General features: G+C 38.1%; 1 protein-coding gene across 1 annotated transcript in view; it reads right to left on the reverse strand.

Annotated features, from left to right (window-relative positions):
- The window catches only part of LOC126273309 (synaptic vesicle glycoprotein 2B-like), a 124,550-nt gene extending 98,222 nt beyond the window's left edge, over window positions 1–26,328 (reverse strand). The window contains exons 1-3 of the mRNA XM_049976852.1: window positions 26,269–26,328; window positions 23,724–23,768; window positions 3,644–3,805 (exon numbers count right to left, since the gene is read on the reverse strand). Of these exons, the coding sequence (XP_049832809.1) occupies window positions 3,644–3,805; window positions 23,724–23,768; window positions 26,269–26,290 (229 nt within the window). The 5' untranslated portion in view covers window positions 26,291–26,328. The remainder of the gene's footprint in view (window positions 1–3,643; window positions 3,806–23,723; window positions 23,769–26,268) is intronic.
- Between the last annotated feature and the right edge of the window lie 986 nt (window positions 26,329–27,314).

A 27,314-nucleotide genomic window follows, 5' to 3' on the forward strand; every position in this document is an offset into this window, starting at 1 on the left:
CTACTAAGCAGTGTAGTTTGTGTGCTCATATGAGTGTGTTCAAGAGTCTTCACATACTTTCAACAAGTAACCTACCCACTTGCATGTGACCTATGTACGTGTGAAATTACATCAATGTTTTAAATCTTTCATGTGAACTTATAGTTAGGCTCATTCACTATCTAGTGTAGTTATGGTGGAAAATTGTACTCTTTTCATTTGTGTAAATATAAATTTACATAGATGTGGCCCATATAAAATTCTGGGAGTGAAATATTGCATGTAGTGGATTCACCATGTAGATTCAAGTTATGGAAAAAAGTCTCATCTGATGCATCTATCCTGTTATCTGCCCTGCAAGAGCAAACTTATAACTGTATCTTCATTTTGGCTAATTAATGGTGTTTTGTTTTGTGTCACGACATGGCAGCATGACCACTGTATATGTGTCATCTTCTACATTTTGTATAATCTCTTGCTGACACCAAGGGGGGCATGCCTGTATGTTAATTCATTATCTATCTTTTGTAGTAGATATATCTTGTTCAGTAAGTATGGTTTCCATATCAATGCATTTAAATTGGTTTCCTCCTTCCCTAGCACGTGATCACCTTTCAGCAATGTGGTTGATGACATTTATAGCCATGCTAGTGAGTAGAAAAACAATTCCTGCAAGTTCAATGTTTGTTCATACATTCAAGTACATATTGTTTATACATTTGAGCAAAATTTATTTCCTCTCAAGGAATTTATAGTTTGAACAGTTTATGCTTTGAGTGGCAAGTTTTGATAAAATAAAAAAAAAGTTTTTCTTTGAAAAGCACTATTTTCTGCCTAAGTATCCCTTTGCATATCAGCTTTTGCCAACTTGTACTTAGGGGTATGCCAGTTAATCTTGCATATGGGGTTAGTTGGAGCAGTTGCAAGCTTTTTGGGAAAGTCTTTTTGGGGTTACCTAAACACATGTTTCACTAATGGTTTCTACATGTTTCTATAGTTAAAAAGTTAAACCATCTGCTGAATTTGCCTGAATCTGCCCAAGTATTGCAGAAAACAGCAGGAAAACTGAAAACCCAAATCTATGCCATCTAGCACCAGAATTCTCTACAGAATTCTGATAAAGTTTCTGAGACTTCTTTCTCTTTTGTTACTGTATACCTTGACTCATTCCATGTTCTGAAAGTTCTGCCACTTGATGCAATCTATGAAACAGAATGAATTAATGCATTTACTTGTTTTGTAAACAGGAATGTCCTGTGCTTCTTCCTGGACATGCTTGACATGAGAGGTTCTCTGAGCTAGGAAAGGGAGAAATTTCACAGCATTAAGAGATGCAGCAGGACCTGGTGCCTTATAACTTTGACCTGTCTGGTTTTTCTTTTCAAAACTAGATCTGTGTATTTCAGTATTGCTCATTTTTACTATGTACAGCAACCAAACATAATATTGTTCTCATGTGTAAATAACTTTTTAAAAAGCTGAATATAATATTTTGGCTTTTGTCTGATGTCATCAGTTTCAGAACCAGTACTAATCCATGGGAGACAGGAGAGAAGTTTGGATCAGAGATTTCTAGAATTCCCTGATAGTCCTTTTGCTTTGATCCAAAGTGGAAATTATTGTAGGCTTCATGCATACGCCCTTTTAAGGGTGCATGATTTTCCATTAAACTTTCTCAATCAGTTTCCTTACTTTATCTTTTTTAGCAATAGCAGTCCTCATTTTCCCAACATTCTCAGAATAGTGCTGTTAAACCACAGTGGATTTCTGCTGTCTTTTATTATATTACTTGTGTACAAATTTATCTATAGCCACATTTAAGATGTGTTTGAGTTCAGACAGACACTCTTTCTTGTCATTTTCATGATCCTCTTCTGTGAATCAAACAAACCTATGAGCACTTGTGCTGCCCTTCTTTGTATATGGTCAGTAGCCCCTGTTACTTCTATTTGGTATGGGTTCCAAATACTTGAGCGTATTCTAAGATGAGATGCACAAGCGATAGTAAGTAGTCTCTTTTGTAGACTGACTGCTTTTTCCCTGGATCCTGCCAATGAACCAAAGTCTTGTCCCCTGCTTCACATACAACTAAACCTATGTGATTATTCAATTTTATATATTTACAAGTCGTTACACTTAGGTATTTCTATGATGTAACTGATTCTAATTGGGAATCATTGGTATTGTAGTCAAGGGATACTATGTTTTTCATTTTGTGCAATGAATAATTTTACATTTCTATACATTTGCGGCATGTTACCAACCTTCGTATTGCTTTGAAATATTATCTCATTGAATATTTCTGCAGTTTTTTCAGACAAATCTTCATCATAGATAACTGCATCGTTCGTGTAAAGTCTGAGTTTGCTATTAATATTGTCTGTGAATTCATTATGGAGTGCATGAATAAAGGGAATCTGAACACATTTCTCTGGGGCATGCCTGAAGTTACTACTATTTTTGCTAATCACTCTCCATCCAAGATAACATGCTCCATTCTGCCTATCAAGGAACAATCAATCAACTCACTATCCACACTCATCCAGCCCCTTCCCTGTTCCCATTCCAGCACTACACAGCCGTCGTGCCACCACCAAACTCAGTGCTTTTATTTCACTTCTTTTCCGCTACTCCCCCACCCCCATCTCCCCACCTCTCCCTTGCCTTCCATCTGACCTGCAGCACTTCAGTGTCTGCCACCCCCATCATCCTACCCCTCCCCTCCCCACACCAGCCTCCTCCTTACCCCCACCCAGTTGCCACTCCCACCATTCACTGGTGCTGCTGCTAAATGTGGTTTCAGTTGCCTGAGACTGCAGTCATGTGTGTTAGTTGTGTTTGCTTGAGTGTGTGTGTGAGTGTGTATGTGTGTCTAGTGTTGCTGAAGGCCTGAATGGCTGAAAGCTTTAACTGTGAGAGTCTTTTTGTTTTGCCAATCTGCGACTCAGCATCTCCACTATATGTTGAGTAGCAACTTTCCTTCTCATAATATTGTTACATTCTATCCTGTATTTTCCATTCTTTGATTTCCTTAGTGAATTTCTTACCACATGAGCAAGTGTGTGCATACTTTTATTGTATAACTGAAATGTCCCATTTAGTGCAAGCATAAATATAAATTATTTTTTGTCATAAAAGATATACTGATTTTCAAATATTAAGATATTACTAGTATAAATGTCTCATAACGTATGTGTAAATATTAATTCTGATCTCTTGTCATCACATTTATTGATATGAGTATTATCCATGAGTCCATCATATTGTACTCCACTGTATCCATAACTGTAAATCTTATGAACAATTCATTATCATAAACATTGTAGAAACAGTGACTCTTTCAATATCCTAGCAACTCTAATAGTGTTGGGATTCACAGAACTCAGAATAACACAAAACAAAGTAAATAAAAATCAAATGTAGATGATGTAGGAATTATTTCAGTTACCCTTTTAATTGTGCTGCAACTACACCTCTCTGCTGAAGAATGGATCAAAGTTTTGTCAATATTGGAAGTGTGATATGTCAAGTGTAATTGTGCAATTGAGAAAAAAGGAAAGAAAGCAACATAAATAAATGAATTTGGCAATTGCATGAAAAAGTATTCATTTTTATGATTATTTATATCTGCCATGCTTCCATTTCTATAGAACTGTTCTCTTACCAATGTAACCTGTTGCATTGAGAGTCCCTTTGTCTTCAGGGGAAAGTTGAAGCTCACATTCTGCAGATGGCAGAATATATGAAATTGCTGATATGCTTAACTGCTGAGCTAGTGATGCCATCAGTGACACAATAAGTATCAAATAATTGTATTTCCCGAAACCTGTAAAAGAACACAGTTATACCACAGGGCAAATTCCAGAAACAATATGAGAGAGGAGCTACGAAATATTAGGTTGGTGATTAAGTTCATAGCATTTGTGTTTTGCTTGTTGGTATTCCAGTTGTTACAGGTTTGTTTATCAATTGTCATTTTTTATTTGTAATTTACTGTTGTTATTTGAGTTTACATTTTGTCATTTGAAGACAGTGAGTGGAGGTGTGGACACTAGAAAATGTGATGCCAAGTGGAGTAATCTGAACATTTCTCACACATTCTTCTGTTTGAGTTCAATACAGGGGTGACAGCAGGGAATGCAGCCAGAAGAACTTGGAGATAGGAGATAATGTCACTGGACAGATCATAGCACAAAAATGATTTTTCTCATTTCAAGGAGGACTGCTTTGACATTAGTGACACTCTTCATTCAGGAGGACCTTCGGAATTTGATGAAGAACATTTATACACATTAATCCACAATGGACCACATCAGTGTTGTTGAGAACTGGCAGATATGATGAACTGTGATTATTCCATCACTGTGCAGCATTCACATGCAATGGGAAAGATTCAAAAATTGAGTGTATGGGTACTGCATGATCTAAGCCAAATCACAAAAATCTGGAGGTGGTCATAAGTGCATCTCTGCCTGCCTGTCATTAGTTGACTTGTGAACAACACCAACCATTCCTATCCTGTCTTTACTGATGATGAGAAATGGTGTCTTTATGCTTATGTAAGGAAAAAGAAGATATCGCTGAGCCTAAACAAAGCAGCAACTCCCCATACAAATACCTGCATGCATCCACAAAACATAATGTTATGCATCTGGTGGAACAGTGATAGTGCGGTGTACTATGAATTGCTTACCTAAGGTGTACCATCACTGCTGACGTTGAACGAAAACAACAGAGGTGTCTTGCATACACAATCCAAGGATAATGACCAGGAAGACTGCATGAAGTGATGCTACTCCATGATAATGCTTGCCTGAATTCTGCTAGCCTGACAAAAATCACAATAAAGGTGTTGGGTGGGGAAGTCATTCTGCACCCACCTTATTCACCTGACCTTGCATCCTCAGATTTTCACCTTTTCTGCTCTCTATCAATCAACCTTCAAGGATTTTCCTTTCTGGATGAAAATGTGATCTGAACATGGTTTGATGAATCCTTTGCCTCAAAATCAATGATTTCTTCAGCTGTGGAATCAAAAAGTTACCCCAGCATTGGCAGACTGTTGTAAATAGTGAAGGAGAATATATTATTGATGTCTGAAGTCTCTGTTATGTGTATCTGTTGTGTTTATTAAACTTGTGGAAAAATGCTACAAACTTATGCACCAACCTAATAGAGTCAGAAGAAATATATTGTTTAAAATCTCAGTTGCAAAAGACACAGTTACATCCTTTGAGAGATATGCTGCTTACAAGTAAAGTAGAAACATTTTAATAAGAGATGACACAGAACATAGCTTGAAATGCAAAGAAGTATGCAGTTATGCTTATCTAAATGGTACAAAAATAGAAATAAATCATAAAATAACTATAAGATATGTACTAAAATTGCAGCTGGAACATAAACTTATTTCCTCTGAAATATAGTTCTTTGTTTTACCACTTCAGGACGTATTTATATTTAATGGAGGCAGCCATACCATAGAGAAAGAAAACATGCTATCTACATGCCATTAGCAGAAATGAATCCCTCACAACCTCATGAGTAACAGCACTGTTAATATCATTATTGTTATTTTAGTGCACGTTGGTACAGTGTTCATGGCAGCTTTTGCGATATATAACTTACAGGAGGGATGGTGTAATGTAAAATTATGCATGACAGCTTTATGGAAATGTCTGAACTTTTATAGGAAGATTACAGAGAAATACTGAATGCATTGTTACAAATTTTACCTACATTTTAAATGTGGTCACAAATCAGCTGAAGGGGAATGTCACTACATCAGTGCAGACAGTGTATGTAACACTTTGGCAACAGAAACTAGTGATTAGGAAGTTCTTGGCATATATGTAGATGAAGATCTTTAGTGGATAAACCGTATTATTTTTTATGTGGACAAAACAGTAATATCTTTAATATCTTGTATTTCCTTAGATATCTATCAAGGATAAGCCATAACTAAATGCTAAGAACTGTATTCTATTGGACCACTTTTCTTTTCTTAATTATGGAACTGAATTATGGGACTCCGCAGCAGAAGTATACTTAAGCAAAATATTGTTGTTAGAGAAAAGGGCAAAAATCTACACAGAATAAGCAATAAAGAATAATTGCATGAAGTGTTTGTGCAGCATCAATACATAACAGCATATTATTTTTAAATTTTGTGGCCCAGACAAAGAAAGCTAATAAGTGTAGTGAAAAACATGATTACAATACTAGTATAAAATTTAACTACAAATATAAGAAAAACTGGCCAAAATTTGCTTGTCAACGGTTTCTTTGGTTTGAAAAGCTACCAAACTCACTATGAATATGCAAGGGAAATTTCGACACTGTGATCCACTACCCCTTGTACCTGACCATTTTCTGGCAAGCTTCCAGGAATTCTTCACCTCCAATGCAAATTCATTTTCCTTCCCTATACCCTTTCTCAACAAGTCAAATATCAAATCACATGAGAGCTTAAGAAGTCATTAGGACAATACAAGTGGCTGTGGAAGGTTGAAATACCTCTTATTCTGGCTATAGTAAATAAGTACCATTGAATAAATGCTCCAGAGAGCGAGAAAAAAAAGAGAGATGAGCAAAATGATTTTGCCAGAAAGACAGCAGTCTGGAAGAAAGTGCTCAGAAAGTGGGTAAGTACAAAAACCACTAAAGAGTATTTACAGCAGGCAAGAATAAAAGTTAGAAATCACTGTGGCACAGAATTAACATCTTGACCCTTATGATATGTTTATAAAGCTGTATGTCTAAAAATATCAGCTCTAGCATTATTAGCAACTCTACAACAAGTAGAATTTCTAATACACCACAAAGAAGATGAAATGCAACGGAATGTTGTGTCTGCTGATGGTTCAGAAATAAAATTGAAAGATAAAACATCCTTCCTTGGCATAATGGTAGATCAGCATCTCTCTTGGGAGCATCATATTGACTTCTTATGCCAAAAACTAAGCAAATCAATTTATGCAATGTGGACAATGTCACAATATCTTAAATATGAGCAAATGAGGGTATTCATCCTTCAAATAAAGACAGTTAGGATCATGAGTAAGCTTAGATATAATGAGCCCTGCAAAGCAATTTTCAAAATTAAGAAACTACTAACATTCCCATCACTATATATTTATAAAACTGTTTAGATGATGCTAAAATACAAGCAGTAAAATCATCTAAATAGAGAAGTGCACATGTACAATACTAGGAGGGACAATGGTTATCACCTGGAAAGAAATAATACAAAAAGTGCAGACAAGAGATCAAATTTTATACAAAGAGAGAGAGAGAGAGAGAGAGAGAGAGAGAGAGAGAGAGAGACAGAGAGAGAGAGAGAGAGAGAGAGAGAGAGAGAGAGAGAGAGCTTAAGTGGAAGCTGCTTTGAAATTACCTTGAAGGAGTTCCTCAGCAATAAGCGTTTTTATAGTATTAAAGAATTCCTCTCAGAGGAGTAGAATACTTTCATTTGTATAAATATTATTTAAATGTTAGGCCTATTGTATATAATTGTTTCCCACAATGTTATAAGGGGAAATGATCAATATGTAAACTATCCAAAACAAATCCTTGTATTTGTCCATGGGGAATAAATAAATAAAAAAATAAAAGATAAGAATTTGACAGGGAAATGGTGGCACACTCTTTGCAGGTGGCGTTTGAGAGGACAACAGTGATGAATGCAGGGAACATTAAAACGAAGTTAGGAAAGAATATGTTAATGATGATATGGTTTTTCCACTTCCTAATGAGAAATTGAGCAAAAAATCTTGACATTGAGAAGGTGTAAATTAAATGGTCCTGATGACATCCCTGCTAAAGTTGTATGTGCTCTTCATTTGTACTTAAGCCCATACTTGTGCCAACTTTATAATGCTTTTCTAATATAAAGTGGAACACTAGAAATTTGGAAAGAGACAAATTTGATTATCTTAAATAATGTAACACAAAGGCTTTCTAACTCTGAAGTTCTGCAAACCACTTTTGCATCCTTGACTTGCTAGGGTAAATGCTGGAGAAATGACATGCAATATTGTGCAGGACAAAAGACAGCTTCATGGAACCATTTCCCAACAAGGCATTAGAAGTGGACAGTCAACAGAAGGTGCCATAAATGAGAGAATAAAGTTGGCTAGGAATGCATCACATAAATTTACAGCCAAATTTATGAATACTGATGGTATGTTTGACAACCTATAAAGACCAAAATGTTTTGACCAGCTGAACAGATTGAATAATTGATGGGCAAATTAATCATCTGAAGTACATGTTCCAAAAGAATGACTATGGTTCACATAGTATGAAGCCAGTGTTCTGCAAGTAAAGGAAACATGAAAATGTTGAACGTTAACCTGAAGAGCCACCAATTACATCCTCCCTGTGGCACTACTTCCAGCAGAATAGGTAGACTGCTGCAAAGATAAGGTATAATGCCTGTTTCTGTCTAACTAAGACAATCTTGATCTCAGGCTCCCTGGCATTTATAACATCCCTTGCAAGTTTGAAGCTTACTGGTAGTTGGAAGCTCCAATGTCAGGCACGTAATGGTGCCCCTTAGGTATATGGTTGCAAGGGAGGGGAAGAAGACCAATGTACACTCCATGTTCATACCAGGGGGAGTCATTCCAGATGTGGAAAGGGTCCTTCTGGATGCCATGAAGGGTACAGGGTGCACCCATCTACAGGTGGTCGCTCATGTCGGCACCAATAATGTGTGTTGCTATGGATCGGAGGAAATTCTCTCTGGCAACTGGCGGCTATCTGATTTGGTGAAGACTGCCAGTCTCGCTAGCAGGACAAAAGCACAGCTCACCATCTGCAGCATTGTTGACAGGACTTACTGTGGACCTTTGGTACAGAGCCGAGTGGAGGGTCTGAATCAGAGGCTGAGACGGTTCTGCGATCATGTGGGCTGCAGATTCCTCGACTTGCACCATAGGGTGGTTGGGTTTCGGGTTCCGCTGAATACGTCAGGAGTCCACTACACACAACAGGTGGCTACACAGGTAGCAGGGGTTGTGTGGCATGGAGTGGGCAGTTTTTTAGGTTAGATGGCCTCAGGAAAGTACAGAAAGGGCAACAGCCTCAAAGGGTGCAGGGCAAAGTCAGGACATGCGAGGACCAAGCAGCAACCGGTATTGTAATTGTAAACTGTCGAAGCTGCATTGGTAAAGTACCGGAACTTCAAGTGCTGATAGAAAGCACAGAAGCTGAAATCGTTATAGGTACGGAAAGCTGGCTGAAGCCAGAGATAAATTCTGTCGAAATTTTTACAAAGGTACAGACAGTGTTTAGAAAGGATAGATTGCATGCAACCGGTGGTGGAGTGTTCATCGCTGTTAGTAGTAGTTTATACTGTAGTGAAGTAGAAGTGGATAGTTCCTGTGAATTGTTATGGGTGTAGGTTACACTCAACAACCGAGCTAGGTTAATAATTGGCTCCTTTTACCGACCTCCCGACTCAGCAGCGTTAGTGGCAGAACAACTGAGAGAAAATTTGGAATACATTTCACATAAATTTTCTCAGCATGTTATAGTCTTAGGTGGAGATTTCAATTTACCAGATATAGACTGGGACACTCAGATGTTTAGGATGGGTGGTAGGGACAGAGCATTGAGTGACATTATACTGAGTGCACTATCGAAAATTACCTCGAGCAATTAAACAGAGAACCGACTTGTGGAGATAACATCTTGGACCTACTGATAGCAAACAGACCCGAACTTTTCGACACTGTATGTGCAGAACGGGGAATCAGTGATCATAAGGGCGTTGCAGCATCCCTGAATATGGAAGTTAATAGGAATATAAAAAAATGGAGGAAGGTTTATCCGTTTAGCAAGAGTAATAGGAGGCAGATTTTAGAATACCTAACAGATCAAAACGAAAATTTCTGTTCCGACACTGATAATGTTGATTGTTTATTGAAAAGTTCAAGGCAATCATAAAATGCATTTTAGACAGGTATGTGCCAAGTAAAACTGTGGGAGATGGGAAAAACCCACTGTGGTTCAACAAGAAAGTTAGGAAACTACTGCGAAAGCAAAGAGAACTTCACTGCAAATTTAAGTGCAGCCAAAACCTCTCAGGCAAACAGAATCTAAATGATGTCAAAGTTAGCATAAGGAAGACTATGCATGAAGCGTTCAGTGAATTCAAAAGTATAATTCTATGTACCGACTTTACAGAAAATCCTTACAATAAATAAGTAAATGGATCAAAACAGCATATACAGACACTCTGGGATGATGATGGCATTGAAACAGAGGATGACATGCATAAAGCTGAAATACTAAACACCTTTTTCGAAAGCTGTTTCACAGAGGAATACCGCACTGCAGTTCCTTCTCTAAATCCTCTCATGAACGAAAAAATGGCTGACATCAAAATAAGTATCCAAGAAATAGAAAAGCAACTGAAATCACTCAACAGAGGAAAGACCACTGGACCTGACGGGATACTAATTTGATTCTACACAGAGTATGCGAAAGAACTTGCCCCCTTCTAACAGCCGTGTACCGCAAGTCTTTAGAGGAACGGAAGGTTCCAAATGTGGGAAAGAGCACAGGTAGTTCCAGTTTTCAAGAAGGGTCATCAAGCAGATGTGCAAAACTATAGGCCTACATCTCTGACATCAATCTGTTGTAGAGTTTTAGAACATGTATTTTGCTCGCTTATCATGTCATTTCCAGAAACCCAGAATCTACTCTGTAGGAATCAACATGGATTCTGGAAACAGTGAGACCCAACTTGCTTAATTTGTTCATGAGACTCAGAAAATATTAGATACAGGCTCCCAGGTAGATGCCATTTTCCTTGACTTCTGGAAGACATTCAATACAGTTCCGCACTCTCGCCTGATAAACAAAGTAACAGCCTACGGAATATCAGACCAGCTGTGTGGCTGGATTGAAGAGTTTTTAGCAAATGGAACACAGCATGTTGTTCTCAATGGAGAGACGTCTACAGACGTTAAAGTAACCTCTGGCATGCCACAGTGGAGTGTTATGGGACCATTTCTTTTCACTATATATATATAAATGACCTAGCAGATAGTGTCAGAAGTTCCATGCGGCTTTTCGTGGATGATGCTGTAGTATGCAGAGAAATTGCAGCATCAGAAAATTGCAGCAAAATGCAGGAAGATCTGCAGTGGATAGGCACTTGGTGCAGGGAGTGGCAACTGACCCTTAACATAGACAAATGTAATGTATTGCGAATACATAAAAAGAAGGATCCTTTATTGTATGATTATATGATATCAAAACAAACACTGGCAGCAGTTACTTCTGTAAAATTTCTGGGAGTTTGCATATAGAACGATTTAAAGTGAAATGATCATAGAAAATTAGTTGTTGGTAAGGTGGGTGCCAGGTTGAGATTCATTGGGAGAGCCCTTAGAAAATGTAGTCCATCAACGAAGGAGGTGGCTTACAAAACACTCGTTCGACCTGTACTTGAGTATTGCTCATCAGTGTGGGATCTGTACCAGGTCGGGTCAACAGAGGAGATAGAGAAGATCCAAAAAAGAGCAGTGCGTTTTGTCACAGGGTTATTTGGTAAGCGTTACGGAGATGTTTACCAAACTCAAGTGGCAGACTCTGCAAGAGAGGCGCTATGCATCGCGGAGTAGCTTGCTGTCCAGGTTTCGAGAGGGTGTGTTTCTGGATGAGGTATCGAATATATTGCTTCCCCTACTTATGCCTCCCAAGGAGATCACGAATGTAAAATGAGAGAGATTCAAGCGTGCACGAAGGCTTTCCAGCCATCGTTCTTCCCACGAACCATACGCGACTGGAACAGGAAAGGGAGGTAATGACAGTGGCATGCAAAGTGCCCTCTGCCACACACCGTTGGGTGGCTTGCTGAGTATAAATGTAGTTGTAGATGTAGAAGTGTGATCATACGATTACTGTCATATGCTGATAACATGATGATTCTTAGGAAAGTAAACCTTAGAGGTATTATGGAAGCAAGCTGTTACACGGTCTTTGAGGAATTATGCCAGTCCATTTGTAGCATTTCCAACCACTGTGCCAAAGCTCAATGGCATTTTAAAAATTGACAAGTGGAGAAATCTGCAGTTGCCAAGCGCAGCCTCACAAAATACTGTTTGAATAAAAAAAAATGCTTCTACATATTGGGAGTTTGTAGTTAAAGAGGCTGTAGAACTAAAAATATGTGACAAGAACTGTGACTGCAGGTAATATTTTAGTGGTGCTTGGAAGCAAGCTCTTGATGCAGAGAAGAGTCAGAGATATTCGTCACAACATTTGTGGTACTACAGGAGTCATGGCAGCACCAATGCAGACAGTGACACCATCCATGACATCATTATGTAATTACTGACCAATCAGAAGCTGCCCATGGGCTACATAAGGCCACTCCAGCAGCAGTCTAGACAGTCCGTTGCTCCTGACTATGGTGACGGAGGTTGTAACATTACAGGACATATTGGGACATATTGAAGTATTCGATACTGTAGACTTTTAGGGGATGTCGATACAGATATGCAAAATGTAAAGGGAAACTTTGGTGACGTTTAAATATTGTACTGTGTCAATATTAGGACATTTTGCACAGAAAGAACAAAAATAGAATTGATGTAAATATATATTAGTGTTAGTGACCTATTTTCATTCAATTTTGTAATTATATTTCATTTTGTAAAAGAGGGACTCACTGTTTGCTGTAGATCTGATTAATTGTATAAATTATCAGTTTTGAGCTGGATTATTTCGTATAATATGGACAAGATACTTTTAAAAACTCACCAGCTAAAGAGAGGGCCTGTGAATGAACGTTTAATGCACGCTTCTGGGGCTTTCTATGGAGAAGTTCTGTATTATGATCGCGAAAATGCGAGAAATTGTGAAGGCTGTTTCATGACTTAATTTCGAAAGATGATTTGTATCAGGAAATATTGCTAAAAAGATTTATTTACGTTTTGAAACACGATTTAAATCATTTTACATATAAATAGTTGTTCTAAATCACTCAAGAAATATCCAGAATCAAATGTCAATATATTTCTGGAAACATCGGTACAAATCTGGTGAAGGTTATCCAGAAGCTGGTAGAAAAATGTTATAAAATCTATTTGGAAATTATGCTTGTAAGAATTTATATGTACTGATCCTTTTACTTACTTTAATCTGTACTAAAATTCTGTAATGTCTAATTTAGTTTTAAGTCGTGAATTGCTATCGTATTGTAAACAAAACATTGTTAAAGACACTCATTGTTTGGAAAGATATTAATACACCTAGAAGTTGTCAGTTGCCAGTTCGGGTATGCAGTGCGGTTAGCTCGGAGAGTCAGTTGTTGAGTCTGTGCTGTTTGTAAATAAACGTCTGTAATGAAGAATTACTTGTTGTCGTCAATATGAACTCAAGACCTTTTGCACAAAGCAGACACCTCCTAATGCAACGTTTTAATTTGGTTGAGGAAGCTGGGATCGCTATAAGTGCAAACAAATTGAAGTGGAACGTTTTAATTTGATGTTGAGGAGCTGAAATATTATAAGGTACTCATTGAAAGCTCAAGGTTTTACTCTGAACTGATTTGGAAATAAGTCCAAGAATGTTTTATACAATAGTTCCATTACAAATCTGTTTACATGTTCAAAAAACATTTCCAAAATAGAGCAGAAACAATGTTGTGACCAGAGGAGAGCCTAACAACAGGAATTTTGAAAGACTGCCCAGAAGAATTCACATGTAGCCTAGCGTTTAGAGGTCTGGTGCTGCAGGGCAATACATTAGTCATATGATTACTGTCATATGCTGATAACATGGTGATTCTTAGGAAAGAAATCCTGAGAGGTATTATGGAAGCAACTGTTACACAGTCTTGGAGGAATTGTATCACTGGTTCAAGGAACCAAAGTCTGCCAGAAAAGACCACCTAAGTCTGCCAGAAAAGACCACCTATGTATGACTGTGTAAATGAAAGGAGCATTTTTAGTTACCCACACACTAAACCATAAACCAAGCAACAGATGCATAATAATAAAGATCATCACTAAGGTGTCGCCTTCAATGGATGACAAAACTTCTGTGCATATATATAGAAATGAATAAAATGGTCAAAATTACTGCCTAGCCAGTTATCATTAAAAGCTAAATATAATGATTTATCACAATTCCATAATAATAGGAATTATGGGATATTTTGTGAGGGTTTGAGTGCACTGTTTATAGCAACAGCACAGACAGTTAACAGGGTGCAACATGAAACACTTCTTTCAGTGATAAGGGCTTTGGAATTATGTCAATTTAGGCACTGCAGGTAATTCTTGAAATATCATGACTGAGTCTATTGATACAAAAGAAAGTGCTGATCTTTTGGTTTAAGAGAGAAAAATACCAGGAACTGCAGAATACAGAAGTAGTGTGCATCACCACCAGGCAGTAAATTTAGGATAATATCCTTCCCTTGTGACACAAATGTATCAAGCTTCAACAGCAAAAAGGATTTGCAGGTCCCTCCATGCCACAAAACAGAGACTGAGAATGAGGCGCTTGAACTCTGAAGGGGACTGATGTACGTTTTGACAGGCCATATGCCACTCATTCACTCACTCCAATAGGAAGAAGACAAACTGCTGAATGTGCCTGCAGTAGAGAAACTGTACTGGAACACATTAACTGAGAATGTTTATGGTTGACAGTAGCTGGCAGCAACTGAACTGGCATGGAAAATCTGATGCCATGGAGGTCCTGCAGTATGAGACATAGCACATTCTAGATAATATTGTTGATCAACACTTGTCTGATGTACTGCAGGAGGTTGCCACAGGAGTTCATGCAGCAACATGGCAGAGACTTTTGAGATCAACAGCTGCAGCAAACAAGCTACTAAAAGTGCAGGTTAACTGCATATAAACTCTATCTGAGTCAATGTGCCCACCATAGAACTAAATATTAACAATTTATTCATACAAAAAGCCCAAAATTAATAGCTGGTGTGAGGTTTGTATTTTTTGTTGCAGCTGCTAAGTGAGCATAGCATGTTTGGGTGTACATGATATTACATCAATTACAACTTATCTTTAAAGAGACATTGATGGTCCTCCCTTGTGTAAATTGGTAAATCACATTCTTCTCTTAAATAAATGTAGTTTATTACTCATGACCAAGATAATTGTCACAAAGACTGTGAGATCAAGGCAAAGACACAAAAGCAGGCCCAATAGCACAGTAAGTGGCCACAGAATGGCACAGTAAGTTGCCACTGTTACTCAGCTACATATATATTAGCATAATAAGTAGTCACAATTTTAAATTATTGCTGGCTTCATTACAGTTAATTTGTCTCCTTGCACAAAAATTTCTTGGTTTATTTGCCGCATCAAATTCAGACAAAATTCCAAGTTTTCAATTATATCCACCATCATCTTCATCAGGGGCTAAAACAGACTAATGAATTGGTAAGGTTCTTTCTTTTGTACCCACAGAATGTCATCTGATTGGCTGGATTGTGACATGATGGCATTTGCACAGGAAGTGCACCCTGCATCCATAGTTTTTGCTTGCACCCTGTATCTAGCATTACTTGCAGCACCATCCATCGCATTAGATGGCAAATTGAAAAAAGTAATCCCCAGCATTTTTTCCTTGTCTAGTGCACGCTTCCATGCATTGCTAAGTGCACAGCCAGTGTCTCTACTGAGGTAGTTTTCACAAAGTCTAATTTCAATAGCTCCTCTGCTCATAGAGTTCCAGTAGTTTGAGGTGTGAGCAAGTATTCTTGTTTGTTCAAACAAAAATTTTGTGCTTATTTAACAGGCTGTGCTCTACCAACACTGATTTATCCAAATGCCTGTATTTAAGGTGATGCTGATCCTCAAAGCAACAATTGGTAACCGTCTGTATAGATGGGCCCACATAACTCTTGCCACACTCAAAAGGAATGCTATAAATTCCTGTCACTCTCAGACCTAAATTATCTTTAACAAGTTGCAACATGTCCTTAACTTTTCCTGAGTGAGCGGAAGACTAGTCTGACTCCTTGCTTCTTTATGATTCCACCTATTTTGCTAGAGTGGAAGCCATGCTATGTGTTGATCCTCTTGGCTTGTTTGAACAGTGTTGTGTCTTGTTTTCTTCAACTGTGTTGATCTAATGTCACAGACAATGTACCTGTCCATTCTGAACACATCTTCAGAAGCTTAATCTCGAAAGTGATGTGGTCCATATCCAACAATCGTCTGTAAAAATATAGAGATATGAGACATGATGTCTGCTTGTGTCTGTGTATGTGCGGATGGATATGTGTGCATGTGTGTGTGTGCGAGTGTACACCTGTCCTTTTTTTCCCCCTAAGGGAAGTTTTTCCGCTCCCGGGATTGGAATGACTCCTTACCCTCTCCCTTAAAACCCACATCCTTTCGTCTTTCCCTCTTTCCTGAAGAAGCAACCATCGGTTGCGAAAGCTAGTAATTCTGTGTGTGTGTTTGTGTGTTTTGTTCATTGTGCCTGTCTACCGGCGCTTTCCCGCTTGGTAAGTCTTGGAATCTTTGTTTTTAATATATTTTTCCCATGTGGAAGTTTCTTTCCATTTTATTTACATTTTTATATAATTATGTACTCAAATGTCTGTGTATGCTATAACATTAACGAATTGAATTTATAAAAAAACTGACAAGTTCCACATGCTTGTGAACTCAAAACAGTTGGACTTATGGAACACAAAATAAAATCAGTCAGTCAAAACAGTTCTGGCTCTGTATGCTAAGGTGTTCAGCACAGCTCTCTTCTGAGCTGGATTGTGAAAGCTATACCTATTGAGATACAGATCCATATGCATCAGTTTTCTGTACACAGAGTGGCTGAACTGTCCATCTGAACTCCATTTCATCAACATGTCTAAGAAAGTTCCATTAAGTTTCGGGTGTGCAGCCGCAAGAAATCTCCTTCTTCTTCTAATATTTCGTCTGTATAATGTTCAGCCGTCTTCAGAGTGAGCCGCAAGAATGCCGATAGATAGTGGTCTCAATCTTGATAAATCATGGAATCCGGCACATGCTCTAATAAACTTGCAAAGACGTCGTCACAGTGCAGCTCACAGTGACGTATCAATATGCCAACGCAGATCAACTGCGGAGTCATAGATACAACTCACACACTATGCACGTCTCTGCCGCCGATCAATGTCTGTGGCGCATTTGCATCTGTGGCCACATGCGCAGTCGCACGCTACAACAGTATAAAGGGACAAAGCGAGCACTGGAGCGGCATTCTTGCGGCTCACTCTGAAGACGGCTGAACATTATATGGACGAAATATTAGAAGAAGAAGGAGATTTCTTGCGGCTGCACACCCGAAACTTACTGGACCTTTCTTAGACATGTTGATGAAATGGAGTTCAGATGGACAGTTCAGCCACTCTGTGTACAGAAAACTGATGCATATGGATCTGTATCTCAATAGGTATAGCTTTCACAATCTGTGTTTACGTGCAAATAGCTGCCACCATCCTGCCCAGACAATGAGTGTTCTCCGAACTTTGATTCACAGAGTGCATATTATTTCTGACGAAAGTAGTCTGCAAGATGAACTTTCCCACTTACAAAGCGTATTTGAAGACTATGGGTACTCTCCACAACAAATACAGAGGGCACTGAAAATAAAACCGAAAGAGGCCACAAAGAAAGCAGAAGAAGATGAAGAAACCTTTAAATCGATGGCCTTCCTGCCATATGTGGGTAGCCTCTCATCAAAAATAGGATGCATTCTCGACAGACACAAAGTAAAAGTGATTTTTCGTTCTCCACCCAAGACAGCTGCACTCGTGAGCTCTGTCAAAGATGATTTGCTGCTCCAAAAATCTGGAGTTTACAAAATTCCATGTGAATGTGGCCTTTCTTACATCGGACAAACAACTCGTACTGTCCAAGAAAAATGTACAGAACAACGGAGGCACACACGACTTTTACAACCTAACAAGTTGGCAGTGGCAGAGCACTGTTGTATGACAATGTAAAAATTTTGGCAACTACATCATCCTTTTGGGAGGCAATCGAAATTCGCTTGACGACGAATTTAATTAATAGAGATAGTGGTCTCAATCTTGATAAATCATGGAATCCGGCACTTGCTGTAATAAACTTGCAAAGATGTCATCACAGTGCAGCTTACAGTGATATATATCGATATGCCAACACAGATCAACTGCAGAGTCATAGATACAACTCGCGCATTATGCACGTCTCTGCCACCGATTAATGTCTGTGGCGCATTTGCATCTGTGGCCATATGCACAGTTGTGTGGTACAACAGTATAAAGGGGTGAAGTGAACACTAGAGCGGCAGTCTTGTGGCTCACTCTGAAGATGGGTGAACGTTATACAGCCAAAATATTAGAAGAAGAAGAAGGAGATTTCTTGAGGCTGCACACCCGAAACTTAATGGAACAGTCCTTGCACTGCCAAAACCTGAAGATTCACATGTCTAAGAAAGATAACTTCCCCATCCAGCTCCACCTCCACTGTGAACCTTATGTTAGGTAGTAAAATCAATCAATCAAAAATCCAGGATGGAATGTAACAATATTGAAATTCAATATTGTTATGTTGGGATGTATCCATTCAAATGATCAGTGAACTGCTGCAGCACCTCACTGCCATGTGACCAGATGAAAAATGTATCATCAATGTATCTGAAGAAGTAAGATGGATGGAAGGGGCACTGTTCAACTATCGTTCTTCGAAATCTTCCATGAAAAAGTTAGCTATGACTGTTGACAGTGGTGAACCCATGGCTGTTCCATCAATTAGTTCATTATAACTTCCTCTGTGCAATAAGTATATGATCATCAAAGTGATCTTCCACAGTGTTGGTAGTAATTGATGTTCTAGGGCATCCAGGGCAGCCACCATCTTCATTTTCTCAGTCCTCTTTGAAATGTTGATACCACCTGTAAACCCTTGTTTTCTCATAGTAGATTTTTTCAAAAGTCACAGACAACTTTCTGAATGTGGTGCTGCATTTAATTTGATTTTTTAAACAAAATTTAATGAAGAATCTTTCATCCATCTTTCCCAAAGTAAAAATTTGTTGAGCACATGAAAGCACATATAACCCTTTTACTATCAACAATAAACTAAATATTCAAAACACTTGAAAATGCAAACATACCCCACAAACATATGTACCAACAAGATAAAAAGATGTTTTGAAAATCACATATATAAAGTTCGTAAAAAAAAAAAAAAAAAAAAAAAAAAAAAAAAAAAAAAAAAAAACAAAAAAAAAACGTCTCTGTTGCTTCTTGATCTTGTATAAGTGAAAATCTAATTTTATTGTGGTGTGCAATTTTGTTTAGTGTTCAGTCAAATAAACAGCTACTGATAATAACTGACTGGACAACAAAAGAAGAAGAAGAGAACTGACAGAGCATTGAGAGAATAATAATAATAATAATTTAACTTATAAGGCAAAACCCATCAACAATACAGGTAGTAAACTTACAAGATCACTCATATTTACAAAATGGCTTTGTAAACAGGAATGAAATTAAAATATATATAATGCTATACAGAAACAGGAATAACTGAACAAGAATAGAGAACTACAGTCTAATATCGCTTATATCTGTCTGTTGCAGGATGGTAGAGGATGTAAGCTTGAATTATGTTCCCAGAGGAAAATAAGTTTCTCTGAAAGAATCAGCGTGGATTCAGGAAAAACCACTCTCATAAAAAACGGCTTGCCCCATTCACACATGATCTTTTGCAAAGAGCAGACACTGGCAAACAGGCAGATCCTCTTTCCTCAGATTTTCAAAAAGCATTTAGCACTGTAAAATGTTCCTGACCCTTATGGTCATATGATCATATTGAGTATCCTCAGAAATACATGATTATTTTGATGAGATTTTGATTAATAGAAACCAGTGTGTTATGCTGAATGGCAAATGGTCAATAGACATGAAAGTAACAGTGGGTGTGCCCTAGGGAAGTGTAATAAGACCACTAATATTCTCAATATATACAAACTGCTTTTCAGACAGGGTCAGCAGATTATACTCTGCCAATGCTGCTGTCTACTGGAAAATGTTGTTGTTGTTATATGTTAATAAAGAAATAGAGAAAGACTTGCACTTGGCTTCTACTTAGCATAATGAAAAGCAGCTATCTTTAAATGTTGATAAATTTCCATTATGAAGAGGGCGAAGACACATTAAAAGATTAATTGTGTATGTCTAGAGCATGTCACGTTGTTTAAATACCTAGGGCTAATACTAGTAAACAATATGAAATGGGATAAACAAGTAAAATCAGCAGTAGGAAAGGCAAATGCAAAATGTAGATTTGTTGGAGTGGTTCTGGGGAAGTGCAGTGCATCTGTAAAGGAAATAGCATGTAAGATGTTACTGCATCAAATTCTAGAGTATACTAGAGTGCTGAAGTTCATATCAAACAACCAAGACAACAGACATTAAAAAAATTCAGAGATATTGTGTTAGGATCATAGCATATCAATATTGCCCACATGAAAGTGTACCGGTGATGCTTGTGGATGAAACATGTTGATGTTCTCCCAAAACCCTCTTGGCTAAATTTAGAGAAGCATTATTTATGGATGAATGCAAGACAGTTTTGTTGCCAGCATTGTATATCTCACACAGGGATCATGAGAACAATAAGAAATAGGATCGACTGTTACTTGTTACTCACCACATAAACCAGGAACTAAGTGACAGATAGGTCCATTAAGAGTAGACTGTTGGATTATTGAGTTATTGGAAAAGAAACCTTCTTCAGATGTAGAAAGACACCACACACACACACACACACACACACACACACACACACACATATTCAATCTTCATGGATCTCTTTTGGTAATACCTGTTATCCAACAACAAATTCCCAGCAGCCACATACCAATGGTGAACATGAAGGCATAACCTATTCTTGCTGCCGATACCGATACATGTTACTTTATAAGCAATATCGTCTTGAACTACACAGTGCAGAAGTGCAGGATAGCTGTCATGTTTTAGATCAGTTGTACCTAATGTAAATAGTGTTTCTTTTGGTTATTGTTTATGATCAAGTGAATCTGGGGTGCCAGCAAGCAATGGTTGCAATTGTAGACATGCAAGGGGGCTTCACACTAAGTGTTGCGATGGCACAACTAACCACTGGCTACTAGTTCTCCTTGTGTAGCATTACACTGAGCTGATTTCTGATTGTGCTCCGTATGGAGGCCAACATTATGCCTCTGAATTATTCTCTTAACTGAGTCACTATTGATTAAGGACTTCTTGTACATGAAGGGAACCAGATGCAGAAGATCTGCAAACATTTTGTGGGCTCACACTATTTTTCAGTGATCACACTGGACACTTGTGGCAGGGACTTCTCCCCCCCCCCCCCCTTCCCCCACTGTAGTTCCTTTTATCATCATTGCATCATCAATTGACTACCAGTGGTGAGAATCTTTTACCCTGTCCACATCTGCTACCTATTTTAACATCATAGGAGAGACACGGCTGCTGCCACCAGCTCTTGTAACACATCAGATACAGAACCTGACAACTGTATAGCATGTCTGCCACCCGTACAAACTGTGAGTGAGCTACAACAACACAAACATAGTAAGCAGTATTCTGTGACTGCTTTCCCATCGTAGCTAGAAGTATGACTTGGAAGTGTAAAGGTGTAGTCCCTCATGAAATTTACATAGTTGCATGTGTTCCTTTTAAGTATCAGTGTGAAGCTTTTATTTCATTCTCTAATTGTACCCTCAACATTCCCATAGTGCCAATAAACAAGCACTCTCCCTACAGATATTAAGGGAACTATGACAACATTGTGAATTTAATATATTAATGAGTACTGGACCATAGTACCTTACCAGTAACTGTTGTTCTTGAGTCGAGAGGACAGCAGTAGGCATACCTGAGAAATGATGCAGCCATTATTGTCCTTGCTTGAATGAGTCACTGTATGTAATTAAGTCAGTCATAGAGTTGACTGCAAATCATTATATTCAGCATAGCATCATCTGATTCGAGGTGCCTCCATAACTGATCTATACTTGGTAGGGTGCATGTCTTACCATGTTGTTCATCTTGAGTCAATTGGTGTTATGCCATTAGATAATCTGATTTTTTTTACCTCTGTGGATTAAGTTAACACTCACAGAATTAGACAAAATACAATATCACTTGGTAGAATCTGTATCAGTGTGCTGCTTTCAGCAGAAATTGTTCTTGTGCTGATGGAATCAGTGGAAATATTTCTTCATATTTATTGCCAGTACCTACAGCTATGTATATGTTGCACATAATCCAAACCCTGGAGCTCCACATTGTTCAGAAATTGAGAGACACACAGCAGTGTCCTTGACATATTATCTTCTTTGAAATGTAAGCACACTACTGAAAAGTCATAGGGATCTTCTTTAAAAGCACTTCACCAGTTACATTAGCCTTTATAGAACATCCATTTACTCCTCAAAAGTAGAACAACGAAAATTCACAACATTTTCATGAAAACTGTGCAGATCTGGTTTGACAGAAACACTTGTCTTATGAACACAATGCAGACAGTGGCCGAGATATAGCAGTATGGAACTTAAGTAAACTGTTCTCTGGATACCAACTCACTGACACATTAAAAGAAAAAGTAGTTTGCAGATCTCACTGCATAGGGAACAACTCTGAAGGGCTCTTGCTTAACCCTAATTTCAGTGCATCTGAAAACATCTCTAAACGTAAATTAAGGACCTATAACTGCAAAGAGATGAGTGCAAAGCAACCCGGTGACAAGCAGAGAGTCAGCACTATAATCTGCAATCTGTCTTCCCCCACTTTCCCTCCCCTGCTGAAAGATCATGTTTACTACAAGACAGGCAACAAATGGCACATAACACCCACACAGGGGAACCTGTACCCCTCCCTCTCCTCCCCCACCACCTAGCTCTCAGGGAAAGGGAAAATTAGTGCAGTCAGGTGTTTTACTTTCAAAAAATGATTGAAAAGTTGTTATTATGTAAGTATTTAACAGGGTCAGAACTGGACCTTTTTAATGTCTACTTGCAAGTCACCATTTCTCTTCCAAAATATAAAAAGTACTCCATGCCCCCAGCTATTTGTCCCCCCCCCCCCCCCCCCCCCCACAAACTATCATCATGAGGTTGATCTTGCACTCACTATTAAGCCTTGCTTCCATTATGGCAATTTTCCCCCATTACTCTCAACAGGCAGTCACAGCTAATGTGACCTCTTTTTTTCTGCTACCTTATGATGGACAGTCTGCATGTATCTTTCTTATATACTGTCATGTTTTGTGATGCACTTTTTGTTGGCTGCATGGAATTCCTTTTGAATTTCATTGCAAGATTTTAAAAATTCCACTGGTCACCTACCTTGGTTATGCATTTATGAAAATTGTTTACTTATTAACCTTACCACACTTGATGATGGAAACTAGCTTTCTGAAGCATGTAATGTGGTGAATAATTTACAGAAGCAGAGGTTGATCATTCCTTTCATTGCTGCTTACTGACTGTAGTTGTCTAGCTTGTTATGAACTAAATATAGATAATTAAAAAGTGTTGTCTTATTAATAAAAAGAATGGAGTCATAGTTTATCCTGTTTAAAAGTGTTGTTCTCATTTAGGTATTGTACAACAGCGATGAAGACAAGACAGTTCTAATATCATTGTGCCATGCTTGCAACCCAAAACTTTTGTTTGCTGTATTACACATAGCAATATGCACTTACCAGTTAACATTATGCAGGTCTCAAAATCAGAGCTGCTACCAGCAGCTGAAAAAAAAGGGCAAACCTTAATAAACAAGTGAAATCTAGTGAAAGCACATCATGTGCGTGCGTGAGCGCGCACATACAAGCCCGTTCGCGTGTGCACACGCGCTCACATACACACACACACGAGAGAGAGAGAGAGAGAGAGAGAGAGAGAGAGAGAGAGAGAGAGAGAGGGCATGAAAATCAAAGCAAATTTTTAAATTGGCTGAAAAAGTGTAGGTCCATGCCTGCTTCATTGATACTTTATTTTTTATTTTGAGGGGTTCTACCAATACCACAGTGCCGAATAATTAGTCTACAAAAATGTGTACTTTCTTTTTTTCCTAAGGTGTAATTTTTCCTTTGATTAATTCATTTTGAATACCTTCATTTTGCATAGTAAAGGTACCTTGCTTCTCTCCTGTTTTGTAGGCGGGTGTCACTACGGCATATATAATTTTTCAGAAAATATGTCTGACTTGTTGACTGATTACAAAGACTTCTTAAGGCAACTCTTTCTAATCAGGGGCAACTCTTTCTAATCAGCACATGATTTTAATATTTCAGTAGAAACATCATCATAGCCAGCATGGTTATTGCTTTATAGTGATCAGATGAATTTTGTAATCTGGTTATGGCTTGAATTTTTGCAATTAATGTACACTGGTGCGGCATGCTCTGTTTGTCAAAGTAAATCTAACACACTTATATTTGTTATTTATTCGTGGATACAGTATTTGTCACCAATCTGAGGATAAACTAATTGAGTTCCATGACCACTGATTTCAAAATGTCTTCATTTCTGCCACAGCTATTTTCTGGAGGCTCATGTTATTCTTGAAGTGTTAATTTTGAGCATAGTGGATGAGATAATGAGGTAACTGAGTTTCAACTCTTGATTACAGCTTATCTTTTGGATTAGGCAGAGCCCTTTCTTCCTAGAACAAGGTATTTTAATCCCAGCACTTAACCATCCCTTGTCCTTGCTTATGTTGATTTTTATTCATGTTTGTTATTAGGAGAAAAAATGAGAAAGAGTGCTGTAGGAATATATGTTTAAGAAAGTGTTAAATTTTCCATTTACATTGTCTTCTTCTCACGGTTCTTTCTGTAATTCCTCTCTAAGCACTGTAATTGAGTCATTGCTTGTGATTCAGTTTTTTCTATGATGTGAACTTAACTTTTCATTACACTTTATTGTTAACATTTGACAGTCATAGTCTATAAACCATTGACTATCACTTTGACATCTAAACTGCAGAAAATAATTGGATCTGAAACCATGTTTCCAGAGGCTATTCCACTACCTCCTTATTTTAATACAGCACATTTTACTGTGGGAAATAATCCAAAACTAGACATCAGCAACCTGATGTCCTTAGAAGCACTTGATCAGTAATATCTGAGAGAAAATCAGTGTTAAAATCACCACAAATAAAGAGTATCCATTTAAACTTACATATCCTTACTGAAACTGCTTCTAGCTGCTTTATGAAGTTGCAAATGTTTCCTGCTGGTGGCCTGTAAAATGTCAGTACTGTTAGCTTGTTAATTTCCTGAACCACTCAGCACAACATTCAAATGGCTTCTCAGCACAATATTCGTTAACCTGAAGGGCCTGGGACTTACCTTCATTTTTTTGGTAAAAGGTAGCCAGTAACCCTCCCTCTTAACAGTTCTACAGTAGTATGTTATTAACCTGTATCTGTCAAGATGTACCTGTACAATTTCAGTAATTTGTATGTCATGTTCTGACAAGCACAACTTGTCTGTTGAGATTCCATTAGCCATTTCATATTCCTGCTTGGATGTTAAAGGTCCAGCCTTCTTACTCTTCAAGATTCATGGCTTTTTGTTTTGTTATAATTTGTTTCAAAAATAACTATCTTTATTCTGCAGCTCTGCCTTTTGTATGAGTTAACCATAAAAATGGCCCAGGAAAAATGTAAATCACTGGAATGTAATAGGAACTGCTTTGATCAGATTGTTAGAATGTAATATTGGACGCTCCCTAAAATGTTGATTGTGATGATAGACTGATCTTCAATGTACATGGGAAGGTGACATTGGGTTGTGAGTTGGCAAAGTCAATGAATGTGAATAGACAATAAGTAATGTGGTAATAGACTGATCTATAGTGTAGCCTAATGTCTCCATTCACAACATATTTAATGCACTTTGCCATGTTTATACTTTGTCATAGAAAATAAAACTGCAGGGTTCATACAGAAAACCTAAATTACATTATGAGCAAATCCCAGACAAGTAATCTGGTGTGTACTGTATACACAAATCACATATAAACTATGAAAAATGCAAGGGAGAGAACCATTATGAAACTTCTACCAATCAGAGTCTATGCGTTTGGCAATTAGCCACACAAAAAGCCTCTTTATAAGCATTCAGATGCAAACCACACCATGAGTGCAGCTTAGTGGGAAAGGATCTAAGCTCCAATTTGTACTTTATTTTATAAGATACATTTTTCACGGTAAGATGACTTTGTCGTGTTGTCACTTACCTTCCAGTGTAGTGGGTGTCATTATCTCCCAGTAAAAATATCTGACTGGCAATTGGTACAACTCTGTCTCATCCTCAGAGCAGGAATGAACAATTAGCTCAAGGAAAACTGTACTGTTCACTGCAATGTGACATGAAAAATATATTGTCTATTTGCTAACATGTTCCAAGTTGAGATAAGAGGAAATTTATTACCAGGGAAAGAAGTGTTGACCTGACACATGATAACAGCGCAAGACAAAATAGCCTTTATAAAGAAACCTACTCCTGGAAAGCCAATGGTTGTGTATTTCTTTACCACCAATATACAAATCGAAATAAATTCTCATAAAGTGTAAAAAATAAAACACACACACACACACACACACACACAAACACACACACACAGCTTTTGGATATATCTGTAGCTTGCTAACACCAAATAGTTTTATTAAGGCAATTAATAATGCTGTATTGATTGATGGTGTGGTCTCCATATTTATGAACAATTTTGTCTTCACTCACAAGATAACACACCATGCCAGGATACACTCCAACACATATGGTGGTGCCCTTAATTACCATATGTGACCCCCATCAGCTATTCCACCTCTTCCACCTCATACTGTATCATCTACCAGGATTTTGAGGTCACCTAAGTAATCTAGAAGACCCACTGTGCTATTAGAGTTGGAGTCTACCAGATAGCTACTTTGATTGCTACTGTTAATTACATACAGTCGCTTAGCTGTGAATTCCTGGGCTTTTCTAGTTAAACTGTCTTTCCCTGTTTGAAGACATTTTGGGATTGCAACTGGTCATTGTAAACTTCACTCCATGATATTTCAACCGGGCACCTGCCAGTCATCTTCAGATGAACTGACGAAGATGTCACCGCTCCTCCTTATATAGCGCACTGAGGGTATTGCTGGGCATGCGTCAGAGTCACAATGACAGAAGGACCACATTGGTCAGTGGCAGCGCCCTCACTGGTAGAAATCCAAAGATCACTTTTTTCATCATTGCCACTTGCCACAGTCATCAGAGTATTCTGATGCTTTCGTCTTG

This window comes from Schistocerca gregaria, chromosome 5 (assembly GCF_023897955.1).
Source record: "Schistocerca gregaria isolate iqSchGreg1 chromosome 5, iqSchGreg1.2, whole genome shotgun sequence".
Classification (NCBI taxonomy): domain Eukaryota; kingdom Metazoa; phylum Arthropoda; class Insecta; order Orthoptera; family Acrididae; genus Schistocerca; species Schistocerca gregaria.